This window comes from Aplosporella prunicola (genome assembly GCF_010093885.1).
Source record: "Aplosporella prunicola CBS 121167 unplaced genomic scaffold K452scaffold_2, whole genome shotgun sequence".
In the NCBI taxonomy this organism is placed as follows: Eukaryota; Fungi; Ascomycota; class Dothideomycetes; order Botryosphaeriales; family Aplosporellaceae; genus Aplosporella; species Aplosporella prunicola.
This window is the reverse complement of record NW_022983530.1, coordinates 1,408,758-1,434,094: the sequence shown is the minus strand read 5'-3', so window position 1 is coordinate 1,434,094 and position 25,337 is coordinate 1,408,758. Positions and strand designations below refer to the sequence as shown.

Below are 25,337 nucleotides of genomic sequence, written 5' to 3'. Positions count from 1 at the left end.
ACGTGCACGTGAAAGGCATGTGACTTGGCGAAGTGGCGATTAGACTTAGCTACCTAGCGCGACTTGACACAACTGACATCAGCACCTTTCCACGCACCATGACTCGGCAACAGCATGGTGTTGGAGCAACAGAAACCCTCAAAGCACAACACCTTGCTCAGATATCTGGTCCCGAGTCCCAAACCGACCAAGTCCAAAGCCAACGATGACGAACTCGCGAAGCGCCCCGCGAAACGCGTCAAGCGCACCACAAACACCGACGAGAATGGGGACCTAGTCTCCGCGCCACCTTCTCCAAAGCCACCTGCCAATACTGCCGTCGAGCCTTCAGATGAAGCTGTGGAGGAATTGCCCGCGTCGCAGGTCCAAACGGATCTGGAGAGCGCACTGCCGCCTATCGAGACGGACAAAGAAGCCATCGAGGCGTACGAGGCAGGCCGCGCGGCCGAGCAGACGGAAGAGCAAGCTGGAGGTCGGAATTGGGTCAAAGGCAGGAGCTCCATCTATGTGGACGCCTTCAACCTGGCGCTGGACACGGTGCTCGAGGACGAGAGCCACTTGTTCGACGAAGCGGAGACGGAAGTCTTCCGTCAGTGGCGAGAGCTTGGATACGAAGCGCAATATTTGTGAGTCGGATTTGGAGAAGATGGTCTGATAGGGCAGGGCTGACTTTGTACAGGTATGTCCGTCTCTTTCTTCGCAAGACGTCTGCCTGGCATCGCGTGAATACGTTGGGTTACCATGGCGATATAGCGGACATCGAGTCTGCCATTGAGACCCTTCAACAGATCAGAGAACTACCGGAGTCGAATAATTCTGTTCAAACCAACCCCGGCAAGCTGGAGCCTCCAGAAGGAACCGATCTCGGAACCTCGTTTGCTTTCGCGGACAAGTCGGAAGAGCATATTGCGACCTTGGAGGAGGCTTCGTCGTTATTGAGACTAGATGAGCTCAAGGGTTTGGCGAAAGATGCAAAGGTCCAAGGTAGGAACAAGACGGAGCTGCTCGACGCATTCCGCCGGACCAGCCAACGGCAGGCTGGCCTTGGATGGGTTGGTCTCAAGAGATCGGATACTGGGGCATCTATCGAGTCAACCGGCACTGAAAACAATGACCGAGGACTAGAAGAAAGCCCGCGACTAGAAGAAGCGAGTCGTGATGCACACTGGATCCGAACAATCCTGGCTGAGACCGGATCTTGTATACGGCTGTCCCTGGCGCCGTACAAGCTGTTTGAGCGCGTGCATCTCGTTTTCTACCGCTCTACTGAATGGACTGAAAAGTCTTTGACGACCATCATCCTTGCAAGAATAGCAAGACGAAATTTCCCTGAATACATAGTCTCACGATCCGCGAACATATTTGCTTCGCGCTCGCTGTTGCTCGAGTTTGAAGCAGCGCTTAGAACGCAGCATCGCATTGACAGCATACTGGAATTTAGCGGAAATCCCGGAAGAGATGGCTTGCAAGCAGTATTGGACGTATTCGAGGAGGTTTATCCGCGATGGCTTACGTTGCTTGCCGAAGAGCAAGAAAAAGAAGACAGCATTTATCTCAGCGGAGAGGGCGCATATCTGCGTCGCCTATCTCCCGCATGGGTCTACACGCGCATCGTTCACAAGGGTGCTTATGTCCTTGGAAAGCTGAAGGAGCACAAGCGGGAGCATGAGCTTCTGACGGAGTTGCTCACGCAACGTCTCTTCCATGCCTCCAGGCGTGGGATGTGGTATCAACGCAAGGCACTCCTGGAAGAACACTACATGGCTGCCCTGACAGCTACTGAAGGGCGCGGAGAAGAAGCGCAGAAACGGCATTGGAAGCAGATTTCGTTGCAGACGTGTGAAAACGGCCTGCAGGACCCTCTGGTTCATCTGATCTATCACTACGACCTGCAGAAGCGGGTCATCAAGCTCGAAAAGGCCCTCAAAGTCGCGAAGCGCTTCCAGCATAACTTTGGCCACGTGCAGCTGGCCGCCCCGGTGGAGGTCACAGTTGAAGGCATCCGCATAGAAAAGGAGCCGACAGCCAGCGCCACAGGCCGCCGCGGCGCCAAGACAGTTTGGCTCAATGAGCAGGAAGACAACTCCGAATGCAGCGTGGAAGCCATGTGCCTGGCGCACTACCGCGCCCAAGGCTGGAAAGGCTACCACAGCGAAGGTGGCATCGTGCGCACGCTGTTCGCCTACCTCTTCTACGACATCCTCTTCAGCTACGTGCCCAACGTGTTCCAGACAGCCTTCCAGACGTGCCCGCTCGACCTGCACACGGACGGCTTCTTCGCCGCCCGCCTCAGCGCCATCAACCACCGGCTTGCGGGCATCAGCAACGGCGAAGCCGCCGCCCACGTCCGCGCCGTGTGGGACGCGCATGCGGCGCGCCGCACGTGCGTCGTCGGGCTGGACTGGACCTTTGCGCTCGAGGACCTGCTGCAGATAGCGCGCTGCTTTGACGGCGCGGCCCTGGCGGCCGTGTGCAAGGTGCTGGCGCAGGAGTACGGGCAGCGCGGGGGCGGGGTGCCGGATTTGTTTCTGTGGCATGAGGGGAGGGGGGAGGTCATGTTTGCGGAGGTCAAGAGCGAGAATGATCGCTTGAGCGATACGCAGAGGCTGTGGATTCATGTGTTGACGGGGGCGGGAGTCAGGGTCGAGCTGTGCAATGCCGTTGCTAGGGAGGTGAGGGGCGGATAAAGTTGGAAGTCGGGTTGTCACATGTCACTGGCAGGATTATAGAGGGAGGTAATTGACCACCAAATATTTCCAACTTCTATTACAGGGTACAGGTAGTTATATACATTAAACGACAGCCGAGACAGTAGCAGCAACAGCAGTCATAGCGGTATAATCATCGGGTAGGTAGGTAGACAGGTAGCAGCAAGCAGCGAAGTCTCGAGACGAGCCGCTTAGTTGTAGGTGCAGACCTTGGGGGCATCGACCTTGTCGGTGCGGATGGAGAACTCGTGGCAGCTGTCGTTCTTCTTGGACTTGGCCTTCTCGGCCCAGATCTGGTAGACGTCGGCCTCCTTGGAGAAGGGCTTGGCGTCCGGGTAGACGGGGCAGGCGAGCCACCTGCCGCCGTCGTAGTACAGCTCGGTGATGTCGGCGCCGCTGACGCGCGAGAACTTGTCGTGGATGTAGTCGCCGCCGTTGCCGGGCAGGCTGCCGCCCTTCTCGAGGTAGCGGAGGGCGCCGTCGGCCGCGCCGGAGATGTCGACGTAGACTGTTGGGAAGAAGCGTTAGTGACCATGTTCAGTGTAGTGGTGGTTGGTGATGGTAGGTAGGTGGTAGGTGGTAAGACTTACGCTGCTGGGCCTCGCCCAGGTTCTCAGAGTAGGTGCTGAGGGAGCCGCTGCCGCCGTTGAGCTCGACGGGGATGTCGCCGCACGACGAGTCGGTGGCCTTGTTCAGGTAGAAGAAGCCGCCCTGGGCCTTGACCTCGGCGTAGTTGATCTCGGGCGTCTCGACGGCAATCGACATGCCGATGAAGGGGCCGGAGTCGGGGAAGCGGGGGTCCGCGACGGCCGGGGCGGCGAGCGAAGTGCCGGCGGCGGCGAGGGCGGAGGCGAAAACGGTGGCGGTCTTCATTTTGATGGTGGTTGGTGGTGAGGGTGGTGGTGGTGGTGGTGGTGGTAGTAGTAGTAGAAGTGTGATGTGGTGGATGTCGACTTCAACGGCGCGCAGTCGCGCAGTTTATATATCTTCGTAGCCTTCTGGAAGGTCGGCCATCAGGTGTCCAGTCGCACAGGTTCAGACGTCATGCTGCTCGCACGCCGGCCCGTCCGCTCGTATTGTCTGGGGGGGCGCCGCAGCTTGGCGCCGAGCGAGGGGATACGAGAGTCGCCTGGTCTGCGCTTTCTTCTGACCGGCTCGCCGGCGTGCTGGCAACAGAGTTGGCCACGGATCCGGAGACGGCGGGAGCTTCGATTAAAGTCGCGAGAGAGCGAGAGAGCATGTGAGACAGAAAGCGGGAAGGCGGGAGGCCCAAGTGCCCAAATGTCTAGCCCTATGTACCAGCTACGGTCCTTTTCCAGCAAGAAAGTTGGGCCGCCTGTCTATTTTTGCCCAGCGCGGGCGGCGGGTTGCGGGCTTGCGGGATTCCTGCGCCTCTCCCGCCCGCTACCAACGCCACCGACGTACCGAGTCGGCGCCGTCGCCTCACCAGCATCTCTCACGGACGCTTGACGTTCATGCCGTCAATGCCAGCACACTCGCACGCACACACACACACACACACACACACGTTCTCACGAGTTCGTTTTCTCCTTGCGTTCACATCCATGTACCTACCTCGTACAATGCCCGCTGCGCTGCGATGCTAGCGCCATGTTCTGCCTCCTGATCTGCGCGCAGGGACGCCCTCGCTCGGTATCTTATCGGGCAGCGCTCTTGCATGCTCCGTCGACAACCGTCTCCTCGCACGACGTCCGCCGCCGCTTTCTAGCTCAGTAATGTACATAGTCTGCTTGCTCCACGAGCGGTGGTGAGAGCTACCTAGGTCGCCTCGATCGTGCCTCTGTGTCGTGACGTGCCCCCGCCGTTGCCACTCCCCCTCCCCCCGCGTCGTTCGTATTTGCGCGCGCTAGTCACGGCCCAGTTGTGATCGACTCGGAATCGGATATATACTCGTTCGCGCGTTTCGATCCTTCGTATTCTGTAGGCCTGAGGGGTGGGGAGATGTTTCTAGAAAGCGCCTGCGGCCGTCTCAGGGGCTAAGCATCAATCGACCGCTGCACGAGAAGTCTCGTCAACGACTTCTTCCTCGTGGTAGGTGACTATCACTCGTTTCTTGGGAGGTTGTTCGAGAAAAAATTTAAGAATCGCCCGGGGTGGCATGCCCCGGGAACGGGTGGATCAGAAGATGCAATGTATTTTTAGGCCTATGCCCGCTCGGCGCAGGGCCTGCGACCTGGGCGACGCAGTGCATAAACGAAGCGAAGCGACGCAGACACGGACAGGACATGGACATGGACATGGACATGGGCAACAATGGACGGACGGCGACTGTCGCGTGCAAAGCCAATCGGCGTGCTTGCCGTACGTGGCTGCGGGACGAATCGTCCCTCGAGCAATTGCGAACCTGTTAGTAACAGTAACGGATATTTGGTGCCTTCGTATTAGGTAGGAGAGAGAAAGAAGCATGTGAGTGGACTTCTCTGTCCATCACATCACGAGTCCCTTGCCATGTGAGAAGGAAGGCAAGGAGAGAGAGCAGAGCGAGCAACCCTCTTCCACGGAACCATCTCATCCACGGAACCTACACCACAGTCCACACGCCCGCGCCAACCCCAACGGCTGCCCCGGCATGAGCACCAGCAACGGCGAACAAAGCCACCGCACCCCCCGCTTCCAGCTCCCAGCCCTGCCCCTCTCTCTGGCGATGTGCACAGTACGGATACCTAGGCCCTACCAGTGCGGACACGGACCCTTGACCAGCACAGCGACCAGCACAGCCCTACGAGCTAGCTGCTGCACCCTCCCCTATTGTATGTGTTGTATAGGTAGCTGCTCGCGCCTCCTACTATTGTACATACGAGCAAAAACGCAGCCTAGGCCGCATCGGGGCCGCGCTAAGGGCGTTGTAGACAGATGCTGTGTCTGGGCGCTCGCACGGGCTGGTACGGGCTGGCACGGGCCAAGGCCGCCTGGTGGTCGAGACGCGAGCCAGCGCATGCTTTGGCTGTGAGGACGGTGGACGGTGAACGGTGGACGGTGAACTTAGGGCTGTCGGGGGAGCGGATGCTGGGTTTCCTTCCCCGTGTGGTGGGGTAGGCTGGCATCGGGGAGAGGGGGATGGAAGGGGTGTGATGGGGAGAGAGGGAGGAAGGTAGGTGTGCTTGGAGAGAGTTGACTGAGTGAGGAAGCAGGTTCGAACGGGATGCCGGAGATAATGGTGGATGTTGTTGTTGGTTGATACGACGCGATGTCAGCCAAGCCGTATATCCTTCATCGACCAGTCCGCAGCATCAAACGACGCCTTATGGATCTGGCCGATCCTTCGGCGATACGCAGTCCCTTGCTCCCAGCGGACCAGCATCACATTATAGACGTCCCACGAAGAGGTCTCGAGAAGATCCGCCGAGCATAGAAGAATGTTGGCGGCGTCGTCGTCGTGCGGCTTGACGGAGACGTTGATCGGTTCTCTCTCGCCTCCGGTCTTGGACAAAACGATGAACTCGAACGGTACTTCCGGGCGGGCGATGATATCTGTGGCTGTAGTATGTGTCAGATGGACGCTCCCGATCCAGGTCTTCCCGTCGAGAATCTTGTAGAGACCGGTATACTCGCAGTCGTAATCGTTGGACATGATGAACTGGTTCCAGCAGAGCGCCTCGATGGCAAACATGGCTGCCATGGTCTCGAAATCCGCCTCCACCATCGGGAGAGAAGATGAGGAACCAAAGCCAGCACTCCTCAGCACGCCGCCCTCATACTCCAACGCCCACGCCCCCACAACACGCGCACCAAGCACCCCATCCCCATCGCCAAACGCCTCGAACCGCCCCTCCCACGACCAGCTCGGAAACAGCTCCCCCCCTCACCGCCCGCCCGCGCCGCCGCACCCGCCCGGCCGGAAACTACAGCAGCCCGCACCCAAACGCGTCTCCCATGCCTACGGCACGCCCGCGATGGCGCGCAGCCCGTCCGCTTCGAAGCGAATCGCGCGCCTAGAGTACTCGCGCAGCACGACGGCAGGTGCGGCAACACGTTGCTCCATTTGTATTTACCAGGGCCTGGCTACGTTTGGTACGGAGTTGAGTGATGTGCTGTTTGTGGCCTCTTTTTTGAGAGAAGAAACCTCTTCCTGCTTTGCCGGCTGTGCTTACAGGCTAGTTGCTTAGCAGTTTGGGGGCCAAACAGGTCCTTTAACCCGTCACACGAGAGACAGGACCATGGCGGCGGATGAACCGATAGCGTGGGAAATTCGAATTTTCTCGACAGCCATGTCTTCAGTTTTATTGCTTTTACTATAGAATATTATTGATTTGGAGATATCAGATATGTAAATTCGTAAAGAGGTAGTAGATATATTTCGTTAAAGCGCCTTGCTCTAAAATTTGAACAAGACTATATAACAGTTTTGTTTTTAGACTTCACATATGCACTCTAACCTGATCGCGGTGCAACGCTCTTTGAAGTCTTTTATATATCAATATCAAATCCAAGAAATAAAAAATAGTAATTTCTTCCAGAACTTCCAATCGTAGCTATCTCACCGACACTAATTTCAATCTTCGTGGTCATTCTCCACTTCCGGCTCAACAATCTCAACGCCCCATCTCATCTGCCCATCACTGCCCTTGAACCAGTCCAAGCCCGCCATAAGCCCTCTATCATCGTCTTTCAGTCCAGAAACTCCTCTTTCCCGGATCATCTGCAACAGTTTGTCGCTTCCGGCAACCAGAATCAAAACGTCTGCTACGCATTCGATATCTCTATGCAGCCTCTTGAAGTGCTTCCGCTGCACCACGGCGATGCTCAGCACGGTTATGATGAGCCAGATTAAGATGGAGACGCTGAGCCAGACTGCGGTGGTGTTTGGAGCATTTCGACGCGCGTGGATACCTCGACTGCGGCCGGACTTTTCAGGTCAGATAATTTGCTTGCGTTGACTTGCTCATAAGTATAACTCCCTTTCATCCGAGCACTGACGAAATGTTGGAAAAATATTGAAAATGTTTTGTTAGCCATCTTTTCCATGATATTCCGGTCGAGGAGGGCTTTAGGGTCCTTATTAACCATCGAATACATGGAATAAGTCATAAAGTCGAGATTGAGGCCTTTTTTAGTGTCGCGAAAGTTAAAGGTCATGTCGTTCAAATCTTCATACCCAAAGACAGGATTTTCCTGGTGGCTAGCTATACCATAATATGAGGCTGCGAGCATAGAGTCCAAAAACATAACTCCGTAACTAGGCTGCGTCAGCAGAAGTATGAACCACATAACATCTTCAGTCTCTTACCTTATTCTGACGGTATAAGAAGTGCTACCAGGAGAATCTTTTTGTTCAAGCCATACATATTCCCAAGCTTCATCATCAGCTACTGGCTGGTCCAAGATCTCAAACTGTTCTACACGGCTACTGTATCGGTTGATTGAGATATGCGCTGTTGCCTTCTCAATGATTGGTTTGCAGTGGAGCGCTTCCATTGAGGGTACTTCCTGAAAGAGCAGATAGAACTCTTCGTCATAAGTGTCTTGGATAAGGGAACTTTCCTTCCCGTAAATCCATTTTGTCGTGAAGTTCATGGAGTGTTGAGAATTCTCGTAAACCCATGTGTTTGGTGACCAATACCCAATGGCTGATCCTTTATCCAGGTGCTTAGTGTCGTTGTCACAACACAGTGGCCATGCTGGCGATCCGAGGATTGACGTGTCCAGGAGGTAATGCCCGGAGTCGTCTTCTGAGTCATGCCCAACCTCGTAGCCGACTTTCCAAGACAATTCGTCAGAGGTTCGATGATGTTCGGTTATCCAGGCGGAAATGTTATTTAATTCTTCATAAGGGCTGCATTCCAAACGGCCTCTGATGGCAGTTGTTGTCAGGGAGGCATTGGTTGCCAAAGCCATAGTCAAATTGCTGTCGGTTTGAAGTTTGGTTGATACTGGAATTTTAGACAGATCGAGCGGAATGAAGCTCCATCCATCACGGCTCCAAGCAGGCTCAGACCCGTTGAGTGTAGCCTGAATGGTCGCACTGTATAGCCAATTGGTAGAAAGCTCCGCGTACAAACTAGTAAGAATGCCGCTCTCATGTGGAAGAACCTGAATCTCAGGGGTGGGGAAATCTTCTCCATAAACGGTTGTGACCGGACGCAGTCTGAGGTTCCGCTCTAACGGAAAATTTTCAAAGCGAATTCCAGTCCCGCGCTGGAGTAATGCTGACATCGTGATAGTAACTAGAGGTCCAAATAAGTTTCAGTCATAACTCTCTGTGATGGAAGTACTCACAGATTGAGCATAGAAATGTCCCAAGGGTAAGCGAAGACAAAATCCAGTGTCTATTCCAAGCTGACTTTATAGCTGCATATATCCAGTATGACGATTCGTATGACAGGCCGATTCCTTGAGGAACCGGTTTAGGAGTTTCTGCCATCGAAAGATAAGGTTGTAGTCGACGGAACGTTGTGTCCATGGCACCCCACCATAAGCCAACTACAACAGCTAGCAAGGTTGGTAAGGTAGAGAATGGTGCAATCATAAGAGTTTGAGTCTTCAGTATAGAAACGCTTCCCTGGTACACAAATGTTTTATCGTAAAGGAGGTTTTTCTTGGAGAAATCGTTAAGTATAACGACACTTATGAGGAGGGCAATGAGGAAAATAACGAGAGCGATGATCGTTCTTAAACGGAGCACAAATGGCCTCCAATCGCTTAGTTTTTTGCTTTTTTGCTTTTCTCCTATAACAGAACTAGTTAGACAACAACAAACACCTTTTGAACTTGCTCCGACGTACCTATTTCAACTCGTCCGGCTAATGGTGCTTGTTGGAGAGCTTTTTGGCTAATATAATATCTTCTTGGGCGCATAGCGTCGATGAAAATATTTTTAGAATTCTGATTCAGTTGCTGCAGATCCAGTTTTGCATTTGACCCTGAGGCGATCAATGATGCCACTCCTATAGTTGTCGAAGGATCCATGCTCAGTCCAAGTGGACGTGATTTCGAGCCTGACAATTTTGCAGTCAGTAATAAGAGGCAGGTAGAGACGAATAGTATTAGTGATAGCGTAATGGCAACTCCGGAAAGCACGATAATCCGTTTTTCAACCTGGATCACTCTACCTTGAACATATTCTTCTTGGGAAGTGTCGCTTTGGAGAAGGGCGTACAGAAGCATCTCGCCCAGTATTCTCTGTCTTATTTTCTTGGCTTTCATTATAGATCCGGTGTCGGCGATCATAGTAGACAAATTGTAGTCGTAGGAGTCTCCAAGGATCTTTGAAAATCCAGAAAAAAGGGGGTGACTCCTCATATACGGCGCCCAGTCTCCAGTAGGTACTACTTTCTGAAATTCGGTAATGTTCAGGAAGTCCTCCGGCATCTCAGTTCTTTGCTTGAGAAATTCTTGGTGCTCGAACTGCGTTTCAGAAATCCCGTTTGACGAAGACGCGGTCACCGTCATATTTGCCGTGTAGTATTTTGCCTTACAAACGTAACTGGAGACCTGTACATTTGCCTCGTCTAGCGGCCCATAAGAGAAGAAAAGCTCTCTGTCTCCACAATCTTTTGAGAAACTTGTGAGTATATTGCCTTTTTCGAAATGTGACTGAACAACTGAATCCCACGGCGAGTTATTGAGTTTCTTGAATTCAAACCAGAAAGAATCTCCTGACTCGACGAGCGGTATCTGACCATCGTTGAAGTGATAGTAGTTTAGATCGTTGGCCATACTATACTTGCAGCCATCATCCGACGCTAGAGTTATTGAAATCAGCTGACGGTCTGTATTAGTCGCCGTCTTGTTAGAGTAGCCGCCGTGGGTGGTATTGGATACGGTGGATCTTGTGATTTTCGTAAGATGCATGGGTTTGCAATCCAGCTCTGTACTCAGTACAGTCGTATCAGCCCGCCAGAGTTGAGGTGAGGTGGTAAGAACCGGGCCCAGAGCAGGATACTGTAGATCCGATGGCCAGAATGGGAGTATTGAAAAATCGTCTGACACCCATGCAGATGTTGATGTGTTTTGTAGAATGTGGGCCATAACGTTCAAGTAGGTTTCTCTCCCAGCGTCAAGATGGATAGCAGTATCTGTTTTAGGTACCATCCGTGTGAAATTAACCGTGTTCGACGTTACCACCTCCTTGGGTTCCAAAAGAGATGGCGATAATGGAGATACCGCTAGGAAACCGATTATGTTGAGCAGGGCAGACGTAACGAGTATCCAACTTCGTCTCCCGCTCTTTTTCTTAGACAGGCCATCTGCCAGCGCGTCCCACCAAGCTCCTGGGCTCCGCAGTATCGTCGAAATTCCTGGTGCACCCCCAGGCCAAGCCATGCGAGCGAAAGGCTCAGTCCTCTTGATGTCGTTTAAAAGCATGGCTGTGAGCTGGACGTAAATGACGGCGAAGAGGGAAGGGGCAAAGCGCCATCCGAAAAGAATGATTGCAGAGCCATCATCCGCTACTAGTCCATAATTTTTGGCGGAAAGATAGTACAAGAGTATGACAAGAAGTAGTAAGGCAACCGCATAGGTAGTAAGGAGGCAGAAGAATTGCCATCGAAACGTGTAAGGCTGCCATGCAGGGTCGGAAAGTCCTTGATCGCTCTTTGTGATGTTGGCTTCTGCTTGTGTATCCGAGACTTTAAACACCAATCGTCAGCTTACTGGACGTGATAATACTGGAATGTCAACTGACTAGTTGTGGAAAAGTTCGTGGGTGTAAGAGTTTGATCAGGATCTTCAGAGACGTTAAAGATGGATCTTCGGGTGCTGTCTGCGTGATCCAAATCATAATTTTGCTGAGGGACCTCGCTATCAGACAAACTCAAAGTGTTCGGTGTTTGTATTTCGTTGACGGAACAGGTTTGTTGCACGTCTATGGTTGTCTGCCTCGAATCCAAGGAATCCCGAGTTTCAGAGACAGGCGAGAAATCAGTAATATCCGCACTGCGTGGATTCCGGGAGCTCGGTGAGTAGTCGTTCGGTATGACCTGCAGCTCGCTCAGTTCAATTCTTTCTTCCGCCTGTTGGTTGTCCATGTCCATTTTCTGATAAAGATTGATAAAAAAACGGCTGATAGCCAGATACTTAAGAATATGAAGGCATAGGTTGCCTCTAAATATTCGACGAAACGACGTGCCTAGTACCGGCTGCCTGGAACGTTATGCACTGTGATATTCTTGTCGTTTGTGACTTCAAGGCTGTGCTTGGTGTACCGTACCACAGCTTGTGGAACACCTTGACCGGACAAGGCTGTATTTACTACAGTTACACAACGTCTCAGGCTGCAAGCACAAATGTTTGCCTAGATTCAAAAATAAGAGGAGAAAAATATGTGACTTTGACGTTATGCCAGGTTACGGTGAAATAAAATTATCCAGTTGGCCTGTTTTTTTATTCACTACAAGACAGCGAGTCTAGATCTTTGTCATCTTTCTTCAAAATGTCGCCAGACTGATAAGCCTCTATGTAGCTATATATTATGCTAAAAGCCAGCGGATGGTATAATTAAGCACTTAAGCGCACCTTAACTGCCACGGAAAGTACAGGGTCAGCTCCAATCCTCGCAACCGAGACATCAAGTGCATACAATTGTTGCATCAGAGGGCGAACCTAGACTGGATGAGTATTGGAACAACACACTCACCGACAGATTTATATTCTTGGCCCAAATGAAGGTCGCGTCCTCTATGAGCAAGAAAGAGAAAGAGGGGAATAGGAAAATTCATATGCAAATGCAAAGAAAGCCCAATACCAACAGCACAGACCATAGACCTCCGTCAAATGTTAAAGTCTTCATCCCCGCCATGTCCGACTCAGCAAATCGCACCATTCCTATCCAAAGATGAACCAACAAACCCGCTCGTACCCAAAACCGAAAGATCCAAAAAGATCCAATTATCACAGCAAAACCTACTCCCTCCCTTCCTCCTCCCTCCTCACATCCACCACCACGACCAACACAAAAGTGACCGTACAAAGCTGCACCACGCACAACAATCAGCCTTACCCACAACTCCTCAACAGACACCTAAACTCACCACCAAAAACCCCCCCATCAGCCCCAGAATCTCCCACCCACCCGTAACCGCCTTCCCCCTAACGAGCGCATTCTGGAGTCGCCAAAACCGCCACGCGCCTAACAACATGACGACCAGACCCGCGGCAATAAACGTCGCCGCGAGCGGGACGCCCAGCACAAAGAAGCCGAGCAGCGGGTCCGGGCGCGGCGAGTGCTGCAGCCGGAAGAGCTGCGCGATCATGACGCCCGTCATGCTGAGGGCGAGGCTGGTGCGCAGGTAGCCGAGGAAGGTGCGCTCGAGGGCTGTGTGTGGGGGAGCGTCAGCGAGCACGGAAGGAGCCTGTGTGGTGAGGCAAGTGTGTGCGATGTATAGGTACTTGCCTAAATGGTCCCGCTGCCCACCCGCAGGCACCACGACACTGACCTGCCGGCGCCAGAAGCGCGCTACGGGGCCTTCCGCTTTCCCACTCGTACTCGTACTGCCAGTTGCGCTCCGCACCGACTCCGCTCGATCCCCATCACCATCCCCGTCTCCGTCCCCGTCCCCGTTTCCTCGCTTCCGCTGCCGCACGGCCCGCAGCTCCGTAGCCTCGCGGTCCGGATCCGGCGCCGGATCTGCGTCGCCGTCCGTGTCTGTGTCCCGCTCGCATCGTCCCGCACTCTCTTCTTCTTCTGCTTCTTCTTCTGCTTCTTCTTCTGCTTCCTCCTCCTCCTCTTCTTCTTCTCTTACTCCATTTCCTCCGCCATCACGGTCGTGCTCATCACTTCCCCCCGGGAGCGCGCGCAGCGTCCCCACCGGCGCAGGCTTCATGCGGCGCGCCCCCGCCGTCTCGGCCAGCGGGGGCGCAGTGAGCGGAGGCGGAGACGGGAGCGGGAGCGAGGGCGCGGCGGAGCCAGGTCCGCTGGCAGGTTCTGGCTGTTGTGAATGGTGGGTGGTGGGAGCAGGGTGCGACATGGGGGCGATGGAGAGGCGCGTTCATTGGCGCGCGATGGTGTGCTTTTTGGGCGGGATGGCGAGCGCGAGGGAGGCTACGCAGGCTAGGCTCTGTCGGGCGAGCGGGAGGGCGGGGGTGGGGGCTGCTGACTTATGCGCGGGGTGGAGGGGCGGGTTGCCGTTGCATGTGGCGGGGCGGGGCGGGTCGCGCCGATGGGGGACCATGGATGCTTATAGGTTTAACGGTGCACGTATGTATATATGTATGACTACTTCATGTGTAACCACGGCAGAGCAAGCAGGCGAATGGAAATCATCATTGACGAGCTACCTACTTCGCACACTCCAGACTCATACACACCACCCCCAACCGCAGACTAGAGATAGCCCAGCCCCCCGCCGCCCACAAACTCCAAATCGCTCCTAACGACCCACTCGGCGACGCCGACCTTGGCGCACGCCTCCCTGCGGCGCTGCTCGCCCAGCTCGCTCCACCTAGCCAACACGGCCCCATCCACAACGCCCCTCCCGCCAAAGCCCTCGCTCTCGACCGCGCGGTGCGCCCGCGGATTCAGCCCGCACCAGTGCTCCAGCCCCGCGCTGTTGACCAGGAACGTCTGCAGCGCGCCCAGCCGCCGGTACATCTGCTCGTCGACGGGCGTGAGCAGCGTGAGCGCGCCCGCCTGCGTCGTCAGCAGGAGGTTGTGCGCCGAGCCTGGGGGTGCGAACGCCTGCTGCTGCGCGTCGACTGCCATGGCGTCCTCGTCGGGGTTCTCCGCCTCGTCGAGCGCGTTGATGCTCGGGCTGAGGGTCGAGGGGAGCAGCGTCATGCCCGTCGTGAAGTGGCCCGTATGGAAGGTCGATTTGTTGAGGAGGCGTTGGCCCGAGAGGGACTTGGGGTCTGTGCTGGTGTTAGTTGCGAGGGCAGAAGTGGCATGGCAATGAGGCTACTTACGCTCCGGGTCGTATTGCAGGATGTGCAGGTTGCAGTCGGCGTCGGCTACGACCATGTACAGCAGCTTTTCGTGAGGGAGGAAGTCTGCGGCCATGACCTCCATGTGCGATCGGCTCTTACCGAACAGCAGCATTTTGTAGGGGTCCTCCTTTTCAATTTATTAGCATCTCCAAGTCAGACGATTAAGGGCAACACTTACGGTGTAGCCAGTGAACCATAACCCCTTCGCCACGTCGGCCAGCAACAGCATACCCGTGCCTTTCAGCTCCTTCGCCACTGTTACATAGCATTGCATGTCCATGAAGGCAACGGGCAGCAGCGTGCCATCCTCCTTCAGTCCTCGGACCATACACTTCTGGCCTTGTGCCATCAACAAGAAGCCTTGGCTTCCCACCTCTGTGATTGCGGTGACGTTGCCACGGACCTCTTCCTTGGCGATAAGCTTGAGCTTGCGGTTTGTCTCAGGACGACTAGGCTCGGGCACCACGTTGATGACCTCAAAGATGTAGATGCAGCCGCGCGACGGCAAGTCTTCGCCGCGGATAAAGCCCGTTCCGACGGCGATGAGAGGCTTGCGTTCATGTGTGTTTTCGGAGGTTTCGAGGTTAAGGGTCTTGATTGTGAGAACGGTCTCAGTCGGTTCGAGTTGGAATCTATGGTTGTCAGCCCGCGGCGCCAAATGAGGATTCAGGGTATTTACTCGTCGATGATGGACCAATTCTGGGGATCAAAGACCTTGATGGTCCCATGTTCCACTTGAGGCCGGAACGCGATGTCTGGGGACAGTTAGCACTCAATCAAGAAGAACAAGCAAAGGACTTACTCTCGTCAAGCCAGTCGTGATGGTGCTCATCCTCTGGAAGAACAAAATCTTGCTTGGCCGCCAAAGCAACAACATACGCATCTTTCTGAGCGTGATACGTAATGGCCTGGATATCTTGGCCCATGTGTACCTTTCGGACAGCCCAACCAATGTCTCCAAAACGATAGTGGCGAGGTAGCTGGCAAACACGCAAGACGCCCTAAGAAAATGCTGTCAGATACATTCAACTCTATCCAGTCGAGCATTCTTACCTCAACATCCACAAAGGCAAAGCCCCGATCACAGCCTGCGGTGTGGAATGCAGTCAAGTTCTTTACCGCCCCGCCCTGCAATTTGAGTACCTTCGGGGTTGTGCATGCCTCTTTCAGCACAAAGCTAGGACTTGTGCCAGCCATGAAAACGGTGCTATAACCGCCAATATTTGGCAAAGCGGTCAAGAGGCTTTCTCTGCTCGTACTTTGTTCATCTGATTCCAGGCCGGGTTCTTCAGAATATTCTGGCAGACGTGGCTGAGAGACCTTGAGCCAGCAAAGATTGGTCGTGAACGACTGGGATGGTTCCCGAGCAGGATGGTGGTACGGTTGGTAAATGACAAGATCGTTGGCGGCAGTGCGAACCTGTTCTGGTTAATATTTTTCCTTGAGATCCCTTACGATGAACTTACTATCAGGAAAGGACTCTTGGCAGTTGAGTCGCCCAATTCCGTCACCAGTATCTCCGTCAAAGCAGCTTTGGCAGCAGTTCGGCGGGGCGAGAAATCTGCAGACAGAATGCGTGGCAGGAAAGTGAGACTCGCAACGACATATGCTGGCTTCGCCAAGTTCGGTAATTCAAAAACCTAATAAATTCAGTGAGTACAAATATCAGCACCAAAACATTAGTGAGCCTTACGTGCATGCCACCCTCGTCGCTAAGGAGATGAACAAGCGGCTTGCCACCAGTGACAGCCGACTTGAAAATGCATCCTGATAGCCACTTCGTGGCCAGCAGTGCATCGCCTCTATCCATCTCCTCCATTTCGCCGTTTGCGCTGGCTTCAAGGACGATGACGCTGGAATCATCTCGGAGAATCAAAACGTACGGATCCGCGAAGCTAGCGCTGATAATGCGAAGCTCATTGCCGTTTTCATCTTCCATTGGAAGGATCTGGTCAAGTCCTAGTTCTGTAATCCCAGTCAGTTACAGACCAGTCCGAATCGTTTCTGGGTGGCGATGGCAGTATTTGGAAGGAAGCACGTGCAGGATACAGATCATCGCGGGGAAAAGATGTGAACGAAGAATTGTATTGATCCTATAGTGACATGTTCTGCCGGGCTTGCCACAAGGAAGCGGTTGTTTTGCTGAGCCCGATTTGAGGTCACAAGCCATGGCTTTGAAGGCAGCATTGAGGGTCCCTTGGCCAGTGCGTGCCGCAACCCGCACTGAACTTGTGTGCAACAGATTGAGACCAAAGATTCTTTGGGCGCTTGACTTGTCTCGGACCTACTGTTTGAACGGAGGGTGTAGAAGGCCCTGCTCAGAGAGCAGGCGGGGAAGGGCAAACAGAAAGAGGACTTACCGGAATCATAGCTTCTAATTTCATTCCTCAGGACCTGCACAATCCTGGTGCCCTGTGCAATGATGCCCACGGAAATCGTCGCCGCATCTTCCCTTTCAAAATCTCCCTTGGTCGTCTCCTCGAACCCATTGGCCTTGATCTCATAGATTGCGCTCTCCTCGCCGCCCTCTTTGTTCGCTCTGGATACAATCAAAAACTGATCGTAGTCGACATCCGCCGCCAGATTTGCTTCGGCATCGTGATCACCTGTTGGCACCATGCCTTTCGGAGCAGGCTTCTTTGCATGCACGCTCCAGACAGCACGAGCAGTTTTGTAATCCAGTTTGCGTAGAACGGTGGGGTCGATTGCGCGATTGGCAATGGTGAGAGCGGCAGCTTTATCACGACCAGTCGAGAGAATGAGATCAAGCTGTTCGGGGGATTTTTTAGAAGGGCCAGAGGCGGCAGGACTTCTATGACTGCCCAGAGCAATCTCGTTGATCGGGCCCAGACTAGGCAGCACATCATGGACACGGAATGTGTAACTTCCTGGATCGGTCGCGTCGGTGGAGGCGGCGCTTGCTTTGGTAGTCGTCGCGCCATCGGCATACAAGTCGTCTTCATCCTCAAGGTCGTCTTCATCAAATGACAGATCGGCATCGTCCGCAAGCATTTCAGCGTGCGAACGCTTTCTCGACAATTGAGCCGTCTTTCGCGTCCATCCAAGCACTACAGAATCACCCTCTTCACTGCCAAGGAACATTCTACCACGTCCAAGGCTGCTAGCGCACGATGCTGCTGTCTGGACGACGAAGCCGCCCTTGTCCTGAGTGACTCTCCGAATGGATAGACCGGAAACGGACCGACCATCCAATTTGAAGGACAAGATAGCCAAGCTGCCGTCTCTAAGAATGATAAGCATGTCGCCGTTGTCAGAGGACAACTGCTCGATTGCGCAACCTTCCAGACGCATGGCTAAATCGGACTGATCCGCCATGGGGAAGGCAGAGGCTTGCTTCGAGAAATCATTAACGCCAACCGCGTTCGTCTTACCGGCCTGATCAACATGAACGATCTGGTTTCCGCCCACAAGCAGAGCACCTCCCACGGGAGGAGGCAGGGAAACAACTCTGGAGGTATCATAGGGCAGTCCAGAAATGGAAAGTAGGGCTGTGGATGCCTTTTCTTCCAGGTCGAGGGTGAAGACGGTATATTTCAAGACGTCCTTCCGTTCGTGGAGCAGTGAGGCAGCCGCTGCTTTCGACGCCGAGATGATACCGAAAGTTGGCTCACGATACTCATGCAAAAAGTCGAGATGTACAGGATGGGTCAGGGTCGGATCCAACTGAGGCAATGCAAGGGCGAAAGATGCTTTATAGGGGGTCTGCGCGGCACCGTCTTCGCCATTGGCCGCCTTTTCCTTTGCTGCTGGCGCGTCCATCGGCTCGTCAAAGTCCGGATCATAATCTCCCTCAACGAGATCGTCGCCCAGCTGTCGGAAAGGCAAGATGGCCAAATGACGCGCGCCAAACTTGAGAGCCGCGCACCTGCTGCTTGGATCGGCGGCCAGGAAGTTGTGGTATTGATCCAGATCCGCATCCCACGGGCTGCCCTGCAGCTCCTCGCCCTCGTAAAAGTGTATCGAGATGGTGGAGACGGCGTGGTTGGACGGATCCCATTCGACCAAACTCAGTTTCGCGTCGCGAAACGCAATGAGAAGGGCATCGGCGCCAGACTTGGTATCAAGCGCTTTTACACGTGCCAATGAGAGAACAGTGCCAGCGAGGGGATATTCGGCCACGAGGACGAGTTTGGTAGTGTGCTCGGTGCGCTGCACGAAGATGTCGGCGGGCTCGGAGGCGTCAGCGCCCGGCGAGGTGGGAGTCGGGCCATCTTTGGCAGGCTGATTGACCTCGGTGACGACCGACTTAAGCTCAAAGATCTGGAGCAGCGATGTCTTCGCGACAACGAGGTTGTGCGATTTGGGGCCCAGGAAGGAGCAGTGGACGGAGTGGGTGACGGCGGTGGGCGGGGTGAGCTCGGAGTAGACCTGCATGGTGGGCGGTTAGCTGCGACAGGCCGTGAGCATCGTTTGAAGGTCGAATGGCGAATGGCGGCGGAATGCGGTCTTTGTGTTGAGGCTCGAGACCCTGCGCGTGTGAAGTTTGGCGTTCCGGTGCCGCTGGTTTCCCGACGCGACAAGTGCCAAGCCGATCTGCTGGCCAGAGCTCCACAACAAGGCCCCCCAACGTCATCGTCGCTCATCATGATTTACACCGTCTCTGGTCTCGCATCCTTCCTCTCCAAAACATCAAGCCTACAACTCACCATGGCTTTGATCCAGACCAGTTTGATCTGGGTGGCCTACGCCGTCGCCGTTGTCATTCTCCTGGCAATCGCTTCGGTCTTCGTCTACATTTACCAAACGCCGCGCGATCGCGCCGCCTCGGTCACGACTGTATGCATATTCACCACAAGCGCCCTGCTTGCGACCGTCCTTCTCCTCCCCGTCGACGTCGCCCTGGTGTCCTCAACCACCCACTCAAAGTTAGGTCGCAAAAAAGACTGGGCTACGCCTGATCATGTCGACAACATCGTCTTTACCCTCAAGGTCGTCTATTACACCTTGTATTCGCTGGATGCGCTTCTCTGCCTTTTGGTGGTGCCATTCACCTACTTTTTCTACGAAGAATACGATGAGGCTGCCGAGGAAGAAGGCAGACAGACGATCGGAGGCCGGCTGTGGGGAGCCTTCAAGTACACCATCGCTTTCATCGCTTTGGTCGTCATCCTGTTCCTTGTTGGATTTTTCGTGCCCGTCGCCAAGAACACTAGGCACAGCAAGAATATGGACCTGGACTACTTCAAGAACTTGCTCGCCGAGAACCGTAAGCGCACTCCATAACTAGTATCCAACTGCAATCTAGCTAACGATCTTCCGTCACAGATGGCGAGAGGGCTCTGACGTTCGCTCTCGGTCTTCTCATGACCCTTGGTACACTTGTTTATATCCTCTACACTGCTTCTGGCCTGGCGCTTCTTCCAGTCGCTATGATCAAGTCTGCGCCGGCCATGTCCGCACCGACTCTTGCCGAAAACACTGCCGCACAACTCGATTCCAATCGCGAGCGTCAACGTCAGCTTGAAATGCGCAATGAAGGTCGCAGTGGATTGGATACTCGTGATCGTAGAGAACTTGAAGCTCTCGTTCGCGAAGAGCGGACTCTCATACGGCGTGAGCGCCTCGCTGTCGAAGCCAGCGGCGAGGAGCGCAGCTGGTTGATGAGGGCCTGGATCAAGATTGAGGCCATCTTTAGGCCTATCAAGCTCCTTGGAGGCATTCTCCTGATGGTGCTGGCACTCTTCATCTGGACTTCCATGCTTATTACTGGCATCGACAAGGCGAAAAACTCCATCTGCAAGGCGGGATGTGGCTATATCCTTGGTCACATCAACATCTTCCAGCCCATCAACTGGATCTTTGTCGTCTCTGCCAAGGTCTTCCCTGTTGACTATGTTCTCTTCCTGCTGTTGGTATTCTTCCTCTTTTCCGCCTCCGTCGTTGGCGTCGCTACGGTTGGTATCCGCTTTCTGTGGATTACTATTTTCCGCATCAGGAAGAGCCACACCAGTCCGCAGGCTCTGTTGATGGCCACTGTGCTTCTCACTCTCATCGTCTTGGCTATCAACTACTCGGTTGCCATGATCATTGCACCGCAGTACGCGACTTTTGGTCCTCAAACTTTCTGTGACCGTCCTTCGGTGCCTGGTATCCAGCCAGACTGCTCGAACCACCAGAGTGCTATCAGGCACTGTACTGAGCTGGCTGAAAACCCTGCTGCACGGGAAGTATGCACTCCGAGTGTGGCCAGCACGTTCATCAACCGAGTCACTGTCAATTTCCCATTCTTTGGTGTGCTTGACTTCTGGGCCCAGTTTGCTTTCCTCGGTAAGAATCCTCCGATATCTTGGTATTCAGCTCAACTGACTGTTTATAGCGGTGTACCTTATCGTGTTCGTTACAACTCTCTTCCGCACACCGAGTCTCGACACCGACCAGCTCGATGCCGATCTCGAGGAGGAAGAGGAAGAAGGCCTGCTTGCCAGCACTGGACGCCGTTTCAACGCCACCTGGCAAGACATCACTGGCCGCTCGAAGGCCAGGGCTGCCCAATACGGCTCCACTGATGGTGGTGATAACGGCCGGGGCATTGGTTCTGAAACTGGAACTGACAGGGACACCCAGTGGTGAGACTGGTATACCCATAATGATGAGTGAAACACTCCCCTCACTCTGTACGATGTTAAGAACAGACATGGATTAATGCCGGGTTGGGAATTTTTATTTCTATAGAAGGTATCACGATATCCCGACGGAGTTCTGCCAGGGTTTCGGTGGGCTTTAATAAGCCGATGGAATTCTGGTAAAGTCTAATATGTACAAACCCGCCGAATCATATCTGGTTACCCGTCTAAAGTTTATGACTTTCTTTTATGCGCATTTGTTGATGAATTTAGTTCTCGAATATCTGCGTAAAAGTAGAAAGAGGTATCTATGTACCAAAAGTTTAAGGTATGGTGGTATTAAGTTCGACACTGGCATTGCAGCGCGTCCATTGGATAACAAAATGTCTACACGTCTACTCTGTTCCTTAATCACATTTCGGATCCCCGCTATCCGTCCGACGACTGCTATTACAAAAACGCTCTCAACCACACACAATTGCGACCAAGGCATAAGCACCAACAACCCCTAACACACATGTTACAATGGTCATCCCAATACCCAACGATATATTCCAGTACTCAGTCCCCTCCGCGCCGTTCTCAGGGCTGCAAGACGCAGGCCCCACCGCCAGCGCCCTCACCAACCACGGTACATACGGCATCGGGATCTTCTGCCCCAACAGCAACGCCAATGCCAACAGCGGTCATGAAAACGCAGGAAACGACACGCTAATCCTGCTCGACTCGACCGCTTACCGCGTCAGTGGTGGCGGTGGTAGTGGTGGCAAGAAAGGCGCTGTCTCAGTAGCGGCGCCCGAAGCAGGCCTCCCCTTCGCGATGGTCACGCCGTTCGCACCCACCTGCCGCAGCGCTATCAACGGGTTAAATGGGATCGAGGCGCTGGAAAACGAGTTCAAAGAGATGCCGAACTCGTATGTTTCGTTTCGGATTAAGGCGAGGTTCGAGAGCGTGCTGCTGGAGCGGGACGACGGCGAGGTCGTGCGAGATGTAGAGGGGACGATTTTTGGGTTTGCGGTCCCGGTTTGGGCGGCGCCGGTTAGTGGGAAGGGCGTAAGATGCTGTTTTTTGGGGGACGGTGTGGGGGGTGAGGTCGGGGCTTGGGAGGTGAGGGGGGAGGTGTTGATTGAATGGGCGAAGTGTGGAAGGTTTCATTTGGGGTTTCCGCAGGGGAAGGCGTGGGAGGGGGTACACGTTGCATAGAGCGGTGGTTGTAGTTGTATAATAATTGGCTGTGACAACAGCTGCGTATGTATCCTGGTACATATGAGGTGCAGGCTAGAGACCGGTTGGTGCCTGGGGAATGCGGCTATTCGACTTGGTACTGGGGCAAGTTTACCATCTTGCAGTGACTATGTTCACCAAAACTGTACCAGACCAAGCCTTCGAGGACATCATTTGTAGCACGTACAACCGCCACAGCAGCACTGACCACACACTCGTATGCTTATCAGATGGAATCGATCATATAATTTTTTTTTATTTAAATCCCATCTCCATCAGCGTCTATTCCATTCATTTTTCTCCCATTTGTCATCTCACAGTACCAACAAGGAGTAGCAGATAACAGACAAGGTAATTACCTTGGCCATAATGAGGCCTATTGCGAAAAGCACGTCCTTCTGGTTGGTTTGAATCCGTGCTGACCTGTGGTTAGGACCCTGGTTTATGATCTGCAGATCTACGGGCTAGCCCCCACGAACTACCTACATGAGAAATTGCTGCAGACGAGGTCCACATTAGACGCATGATGTATTGCTGTGTATTTGGTGTTGGTAGTTGCCAGTGTTAAAGTTTGGGACCGCTGGTTTCGTGCTCAAACTAAGGACAGCCAGATGCATGCGGTCTCTGCGTTGTGGCATGACTTAAACAACAGTGAAGTATTTGACTATTTTAAGCATGATATCTCTGAAATTAATACGAAGTATCGACTCAAAATGCCTTTAAACGAGCCAGGATTGTCGACAACAGGATTCATGAAGAAGATATAGATCTTCAGCAAAGAGCTACGCACGTAGGCATCCATCTTTCCAAGAAACTACAGTGCGATAATTGCTTGTGGCACTTCTGTTTATGTAAATCCATCCTGTGTAAACAAAGGATCATGCAAGTTCGCGCGTCCAATATAGTAACGCATTTTTTTGTAACAGCAATAAACCATGGGCATTCCGGTAAATAAAACTTCTTATGCATTTATAATTCGTTGAAGCACTAAGTCCCTCTGGTAGTCTAGGAAATCCTGACAACTATTGAATACTTTCAATTAATCTACAGTCCCAGGCACCACCCCTACAAGCATGAAACTTTGGAGTAAAGCGCGGCATTAGGGAGCGGATGTGAATACGGTGCCTGTCCCTAGGTCCTAGGTAGCGTGGATAGCGGCTCGGAGCTCGCGTGTATTGGTGGATTGAAGGTTAGCGTCGAACGGAAACTTTGCCGCGAAAGGAACAGCGCGAAAAGCTTGGTGCGACGGCGGGCGGCGGGAGCCGGAGAGGCTTCAAGAATCCACGGGTACCTTCACCTCCTCGATGACCGTCACGCTGATCTCGAGATCCTTGAGCGGGGGCAGCTCCACCTCCTCCACCACCTCCTCCTCACCGACAGAGTCGATATCACTTTCTCCACCGCATGCGACAAACAGTTTCGGTTCCTCTCCTCCCGGGCGCATCACTACGCACGTAGGGCTCTCCAGATCTCCCCTGAGTACTGAGGTCGTGCCCTTGCCATTGGCGTCGATGTCAATCTTCCACAACACGCCACTCATGTGGCCCACTGTGAAGCACGACTTGCCGTCTTCCGACACGGCCAGGCCATTGCAGTGCAATAATGAAGCTGTGATGATCTCGACAGGTCCCGTAGTCCGGACGCCCACATCGTCGGCCAGCTCCACGGGGACACGACAGAGTAGGCCTGCGCTGGTGTTGGTGTACCAGACGTAGCCGTGCGATATGCGTATGCGGTTGATGCCGAAAAAGTCCTCGTCCGAAGCTATCTTCATTGTCTCGTCTTCCAAGAAGACCGACACCTCGCCGGTCTGCGTGTCCACCCGCCAGATGCGGCATTTATAAGAGTCGGCTACCAGCAGCGCGCGGGGACCAGCCGCGGCAATGGCGACGCAGAAACCCGCGTCGGGCAGGTCGGCGATTTTTGATACCACCGGTGCGCCGTCCTTGATCGCGACGCGCCAGATGCAGCCCGAGTCAAAGCGCACATTTTGGAGATCGCAGCTGCCGGCGATCACTGCGTATTCTTCCTCGTCGCCGCTGTCCATGGGGCAGATGTTCATGGCGCCCGTGGCGTCGGGGAAGGTGTGCAGCAGTTCAGGGTCTGTCTCGTGGTCTGAAGGGTCCAGTGTGTAGAGCTCCGGCTTGTCAAGGCGCGTCCCGAGTAGGGTGCCATTGGGACGGACGGCGAAGCCCTCGAACCAGGAGTTCGGAGGGAGGTGAGAGACGGGTACCACTTCGTAGCTGGGCATGGTGTCTGGTGGTAGGATGAACAGTGAAAAGTGAAGGAAGAGGTTTTGGCTCAGAAGCTGCCATTGTGGGCGAGATTTGTACTAAGTTGCTTCCCCATCGTTATACGAGTCGTACCTGCCTGTAGTTGAACGGCTTTAGGTTTAATTGCTCGGTCGGTTTGGAGGCCGCGACACAGTATCCACCCATCAATGTATCGTACCACAGTGTAGCACGGGCGTTTTCAGGAAATAGCTCCGTAACAGATGATTGATCCTCGGCATCGGGGTCTAGTCATGAACGACCGAGCCTTTCCCGCTTTGGCTCCCACTTGCACGTGATGACCGCGAGTCATCGCATTTACGGAGCCATTTTGACACAGTTGAAGGGGAACACACGCTCTCTTGCCGCAGTCGAGGCCTCCGCTGAGGCCCCCCCGCCAATCCCCCATCTATTGATCGGGGTCAATCTTTCCTTTTGTAGCTAAGTCGATCGTCTGTCTCTGCGCGTTCGATCACGATCGTATCCCCTTACAGGGGCTGGTCTCTAGTTCGCACATTGATCAGCTTTTCTGTGGATTACTCATTGATGAAGATGGACTAACTATAGCGTCGATCAACGTTCGCGCAGTACAAGGACGATACAAGGATTATGCTATTGGTTGGGGTCGCCTACCCTTGCAAGCCGTTTATACCTCTACGCTTATTTTTGTA

The 25,337-nt window shown here is 53.8% G+C and overlaps 9 protein-coding genes across 9 annotated transcripts; 3 read left to right on the top strand and 6 right to left on the bottom strand.

Annotated features, from left to right (window-relative positions):
* Positions 1–114: 114 nt before the first annotated feature.
* On the top strand, positions 115–2,687 carry K452DRAFT_355372 (uncharacterized protein; the record flags this gene model as incomplete). The annotated part of the gene is made up of 2 exons (XM_033545955.1): positions 115–626; positions 680–2,687. 2 exons carry the CDS (start codon positions 115–117, stop codon positions 2,685–2,687), a joined length of 2,520 nt encoding a protein of 839 aa, XP_033402683.1.
* On the bottom strand, positions 2,516–3,931 carry K452DRAFT_355371 (uncharacterized protein). The gene is made up of 2 exons (XM_033545954.1): positions 3,299–3,931; positions 2,516–3,216 (listed from the first exon to the last, which is right to left on the bottom strand). Exons 1-2 carry the CDS (start codon positions 3,579–3,581, stop codon positions 2,900–2,902), a joined length of 600 nt encoding a protein of 199 aa, XP_033402682.1. The 5' UTR covers positions 3,582–3,931; the 3' UTR covers positions 2,516–2,899.
* A 1,988-nt stretch (positions 3,932–5,919) lies between these two features.
* K452DRAFT_294491 (uncharacterized protein) lies at positions 5,920–6,348 on the bottom strand (the record flags this gene model as incomplete). The annotated part of the gene is made up of 1 exon (XM_033541705.1): positions 5,920–6,348. The coding sequence occupies one exon, from the start codon at positions 6,346–6,348 to the stop codon at positions 5,920–5,922; it is 429 nt and encodes a 142-aa protein (XP_033402681.1).
* A 567-nt stretch (positions 6,349–6,915) lies between these two features.
* Positions 6,916–11,701, bottom strand: K452DRAFT_337305 (uncharacterized protein; the record flags this gene model as incomplete). The annotated part of the gene is made up of 6 exons (XM_033545258.1): positions 6,916–7,455; positions 7,560–7,905; positions 7,957–8,893; positions 8,946–9,395; positions 9,452–11,296; positions 11,353–11,701. The coding sequence occupies 6 exons, from the start codon at positions 11,699–11,701 to the stop codon at positions 7,222–7,224; spliced, it is 4,161 nt and encodes a 1,386-aa protein (XP_033402680.1). The 3' UTR covers positions 6,916–7,221.
* A 630-nt stretch (positions 11,702–12,331) lies between these two features.
* Positions 12,332–13,678, bottom strand: K452DRAFT_263242 (uncharacterized protein). Its single transcript, XM_033538639.1, has 3 exons — positions 13,060–13,678; positions 12,698–12,981; positions 12,332–12,638 (listed from the first exon to the last, which is right to left on the bottom strand). The coding sequence occupies exons 1-3, from the start codon at positions 13,631–13,633 to the stop codon at positions 12,570–12,572; spliced, it is 927 nt and encodes a 308-aa protein (XP_033402679.1). The 5' UTR covers positions 13,634–13,678; the 3' UTR covers positions 12,332–12,569.
* Positions 13,679–13,922: 244 nt separating this feature from the next.
* Positions 13,923–19,072, bottom strand: K452DRAFT_315154 (uncharacterized protein). Its single transcript, XM_033543838.1, has 9 exons — positions 16,949–19,072; positions 16,282–16,553; positions 16,055–16,228; positions 15,642–16,007; positions 15,391–15,589; positions 15,268–15,343; positions 14,767–15,220; positions 14,568–14,715; positions 13,923–14,513 (listed from the first exon to the last, which is right to left on the bottom strand). Exons 1-9 carry the CDS (start codon positions 18,981–18,983, stop codon positions 13,990–13,992), a joined length of 4,248 nt encoding a protein of 1,415 aa, XP_033402678.1. The 5' UTR covers positions 18,984–19,072; the 3' UTR covers positions 13,923–13,989.
* Positions 19,073–19,256: 184 nt separating this feature from the next.
* On the top strand, positions 19,257–21,179 carry K452DRAFT_323994 (uncharacterized protein; the record flags this gene model as incomplete). Its single annotated transcript, XM_033544674.1, has 3 exons — positions 19,257–19,815; positions 19,875–20,876; positions 20,926–21,179. 3 exons carry the CDS (start codon positions 19,257–19,259, stop codon positions 21,177–21,179), a joined length of 1,815 nt encoding a protein of 604 aa, XP_033402677.1.
* A 518-nt stretch (positions 21,180–21,697) lies between these two features.
* Positions 21,698–22,844, top strand: K452DRAFT_294486 (uncharacterized protein; the record flags this gene model as incomplete). Its single annotated transcript, XM_033541704.1, has 2 exons — positions 21,698–22,225; positions 22,830–22,844. The coding sequence occupies 2 exons, from the start codon at positions 21,698–21,700 to the stop codon at positions 22,842–22,844; spliced, it is 543 nt and encodes a 180-aa protein (XP_033402676.1).
* Positions 22,845–23,340: 496 nt separating this feature from the next.
* Positions 23,341–24,830, bottom strand: K452DRAFT_283152 (uncharacterized protein). Its single transcript, XM_033539723.1, has one exon. The coding sequence runs from the start codon at positions 24,645–24,647 to the stop codon at positions 23,670–23,672; it is 978 nt and encodes a 325-aa protein (XP_033402675.1). The 5' UTR covers positions 24,648–24,830; the 3' UTR covers positions 23,341–23,669.
* Between the last annotated feature and the right edge of the window lie 507 nt (positions 24,831–25,337).